Source organism: Solanum stenotomum, chromosome 8 (assembly GCF_019186545.1).
Source record: "Solanum stenotomum isolate F172 chromosome 8, ASM1918654v1, whole genome shotgun sequence".
NCBI lineage: Eukaryota > Viridiplantae > Streptophyta > Magnoliopsida > Solanales > Solanaceae > Solanum > Solanum stenotomum.
In genome coordinates this window covers 46,939,289-46,940,458 of record NC_064289.1, presented here as the reverse complement: position 1 = coordinate 46,940,458, position 1,170 = coordinate 46,939,289, and the positions used below count along the sequence as shown (strand labels likewise).

Here is a 1,170-nt window from a genome sequence, read left to right as displayed (position 1 = left end):
CCAGCATTTGCATTTCAAAATAGAGGACCAACACAATGGATCAAAACTAATATATATATGAACCAAAACCAGCATTCTCAAAAAAAGACAATAAAAAACACAGAATATGTAGAAAACAACTCAATCTAGCAATTGTCCTCAAATGCGCAAAAACAGTAAAAACTAGTCTAAATAATAACATAAAGAGATTCAAAAGAATCATCCTTCTAGGCTAAGCCTGAGTTGAACTCCGTATGTCTGTGACTCCATCTGTTGGGGCATTAGTGCCCGACTCTAAATAATCATTTGCTTAACTAGAGCCCACCATCGAGGTATCTCTCAAAGAAGCTGCCACGGCTGTCTGGACCATAGCTCCCTCAAGATCCTCAAAATCTCTATACATAGATGCATCACGAATGCCCAACTCCTCCTCATCAGTCTCAGCATTGAACTCAACATCTGTCTCATCCATAGCCATATCTCTGGACGTAGTAGACAGAAGAATCTCAGAACTGGCCAGGAAATCTGAGCTCGACACCTCAGGAAGAGTCACAATGCCAAAGAACATCCAGAGATTAGTGGATTTTAGCTTATCCACATCTTTCTGTAGCCCAACAATATCGGCCTTTAAGGCCGTCACATCCTTGGAAGCACTTTGGCCCTACTCACAAGCCTCTACCCTCACAGTAAGGGGATCCAATACACATCTGTGGGTATCTATCAACCCCATTTGCTCTCTAAACTCAGCCTAATTAGGGCCAAGGCAACATCAATCGCCCGCTCAATCAACCCAGGCACAGTGGCCTCTACCCGGGAGGCACGCACATCAGGAGACTGAGCCATATGACCTATCTTAGACAGCAAAGTCTAGGTGATAGAGGGGTTGGAAAGGAGCAACAGTAGTAGCAAAAGGAGGGGAAACAACAGTCGAACTAGGAGGGGCAGAAGTTGAGGAACCGGGAGTACCTGTAGGCTCACTGGCCTGAGGGGAAAGTATTGCCTCTGTCGGCAACATCTCAACATCAACTACCCAGGATGTGTCCGCTGGTGCACCTCTTCACCAATCAGCCTCATCCCTCATATACTCGGCCTCTATCCGTCGGATGTCAATAGAGGAAATGGGAGTCACTTCCACATCTGTCATTGCAATCATCGAAACATGGGCACTTCTACAGAGCTCAGTAATCAAAA

The 1,170-nt window shown here is 45.4% G+C and overlaps 1 protein-coding gene across 1 annotated transcript; it reads right to left on the bottom strand.

Moving 5' to 3' along the window:
• Positions 1 to 289: 289 nt before the first annotated feature.
• On the bottom strand, positions 290 to 822 carry LOC125873847 (uncharacterized). Its single transcript, XM_049554697.1, has 2 exons — positions 748 to 822; positions 290 to 640 (listed from the first exon to the last, which is right to left on the bottom strand). Exons 1-2 carry the CDS (start codon positions 820 to 822, stop codon positions 290 to 292), a joined length of 426 nt encoding a protein of 141 aa, XP_049410654.1.
• Between the last annotated feature and the right edge of the window lie 348 nt (positions 823 to 1,170).